Source organism: Embiotoca jacksoni, unplaced genomic scaffold (genome assembly GCF_022577435.1).
Source record: "Embiotoca jacksoni isolate LCO1_2020_lvr unplaced genomic scaffold, fEmbJac1.0.p SCAF_17, whole genome shotgun sequence".
Classification (NCBI taxonomy): Eukaryota; Metazoa; Chordata; class Actinopteri; family Embiotocidae; genus Embiotoca; species Embiotoca jacksoni.
In genome coordinates, this window is record NW_027185307.1 from 487,501 (window position 1) to 490,000 (window position 2,500).

Genomic DNA, 2,500 nt, shown 5'->3' on the forward strand with positions numbered 1-2,500 from the left:
CTCCTCCCGTCCATCCCTTATACACCGTCCACTGACTCCTCCTCCCGTCCACCCCTTATACACCGTCCACTGACTCCTCCTCCCGTCCTTCCCTTATACACCGTCCACTGACTCCTCCTCCCGTCCATCCCTTATACACCGTCCACTGACTCCTCCTCCCGTCCACCCCTTATACACCGTCCACTGACTCCTCCTCCCGTCCTTCCCTTATACACCGTCCACTGACTCCTCCTCCCGTCCATCCCTTATACACCGTCCACTGACTCCTCCTCCCGTCCATCCCTTATACACCGTCCACTGACTCCTCCTCCCGTCCTTCCCTTATACACCGTCCACTGACTCCTCCTCCCGTCCATCCCTTATACACCGTCCACTGACTCCTCCTCCCGTCCATCCCTTATACACCGTCCACTGACTCCTCCTCCCGTCCATCCCTTATACACCGTCCACTGACTCCTCCTCCCGTCCATCCCTTATACACCGACCACTGACTCCTCCTCCCGTCCTTCCCTTATACACCGTCCACTGACTCCTCCTCCCGTCCATCCCTTATACACCGTCCACTGACTCCTCCTCCCGTCCATCCCTTATACACCGTCCACTGACTCCTCCTCCCGTCCATCCCTTATACACCGTCCACTGACTCCTCCTCCCGTCCATCCCTTATACACCGTCCACTGACTCCTCCTCCCGTCCATCCCTTATACACCGACCACTGACTCCTCCTCCCGTCCTTCCCTTATACACCGTCCACTGACTCCTCCTCCCGTCCATCCCTTATACACCGTCCACTGACTCCTCCTCCCGTCCTTCCCTTATACACCGTCCACTGACTCCTCCTCCCGTCCATCCCTTATACACCGTCCACTGACTCCTCCTCCCGTCCATCCCTTATACACCGTCCACTGACTCCTCCTCCCGTCCATCCCTTATACACCGTCCACTGACTCCTCCTCCCGTCCATCCCTTATACACTGTCCACTGACTCCTCCTCCCGTCCATCCCTTCTTGGGAGGAGAAAACACGTGAAAAAGATGAGAAAACACTTGAAGAAGAGGAGAAAACACGTGAAGAAGATGAGAAAACACTTGAAGAAGAGGAGAAAACACGTGAAAAAGATGAGAAAACACTTGAAGAAGAGGAGAAAACACGTGAAAAAGAGGAGAAAACACTTGAAGAAGAGGAGAAAACACTTGAAGAAGAGGAGAAAACACTTGAAGAAGAGGAGAAAACACTTGAAGAAGAGGAGAAAACACTTGAAGAAGAGGAGAAAACACTTGAAGAAGAGGAGAAAACACGTGAAAAAGATGAGAAAACACTTGAAGAAGAGGAGAAAACACGTGAAAAAGAGGAGAAAACACTTGAAGAAGAGGAGAAAACACATGAAGACCTTTCTGGACATCCTTTATTAACTGTGCATCGATGAACAGCACCAGCAGGTGGCGCTGTATTCAGAGATCTGTCCTGATTACAGGTCCAAGAACAGTTCAATCATAAAACGACTCAACGTTCATCAGTGAACCTTCAAATTAAACAAAACTAAATCATTATAAAAAAAGCCTTTGACAAAAATGTCGCTGATTTTTGCAGAAACGAGGAGTTAAATTAGTGCTGACAGGGTGATGATGATGATGATGATGATGATGATGGTGATGATGATGTGAGAGATCAGCTGCTATATACAAGTATAAACAGACTCATTATGGGATTTATGGAGCGTCTCAGGTCACTTTCGGCGACGCAGAGAGATGCTCTGGAGTCTCCTGGCTCTCGCTCTGGCATCAGTGGGCCGCACGTCGGTGACCTTTGACCCGACGAGCCGGTGGGAGCTGGCGCAGTAGCTGGGAGTCTTGCAGTAATGGATCAGAGGGCAGTCGGGCTGAAGGTCTGCAGAGACAAACCACGGTCACATCAGTGTGGAGTCACGTTCAAGTCTGAATCGAACCAGGACCACTTCTAACAGCTCATGTAGCTTCTACTGAAGTTCGACATCCTGTTTCCTCCTGTTCAATCACACCAGGGACTGTAATATACATTTAATATACATTAAAAAAAAACATTTAATATATTTTTAATCTATATTTAATATAAATTAAATATATATTTAATATACATTCAATATGCATTAAATATACATCAAATGTACATTTAAAATACATTAAATATACATTTAAGATACATTAACAAAAACATTTAATATATTTTTAATATACATTTAATATACATTAAATATACATTTAATATATTTTTAATATACATTTAATCTATATTTAATATACCTTTAATATACATTAAATATATATTTAATATACATTCAATATGCATTAAATATACATCAAATGTACATTTAAAATACATTAAATATACATTTAAGATACATTAACAAAAACATTTAATATATTTTTAATATACATTTAATATACATTAAATATACATTTAATATATTTTTAATATACATTTAATCTATATTTAATATACCTTTAATATACATTAAATATAT

The 2,500-nt window shown here is 43.0% G+C and overlaps 1 protein-coding gene across 1 annotated transcript in view; it reads right to left on the minus strand.

The window, feature by feature from the left end:
• Positions 1-1,625: 1,625 nt before the first annotated feature.
• pde1ca (phosphodiesterase 1C, calmodulin-dependent a) overlaps positions 1,626-2,500 on the minus strand; it is a 32,796-nt gene continuing 31,921 nt past the window's right edge. Inside the window, 1 exon segment of the mRNA XM_069151759.1 lies at positions 1,626-1,887. Within this exon segment, the coding sequence (XP_069007860.1) occupies positions 1,727-1,887 (161 nt within the window). The 3' untranslated portion in view covers positions 1,626-1,726.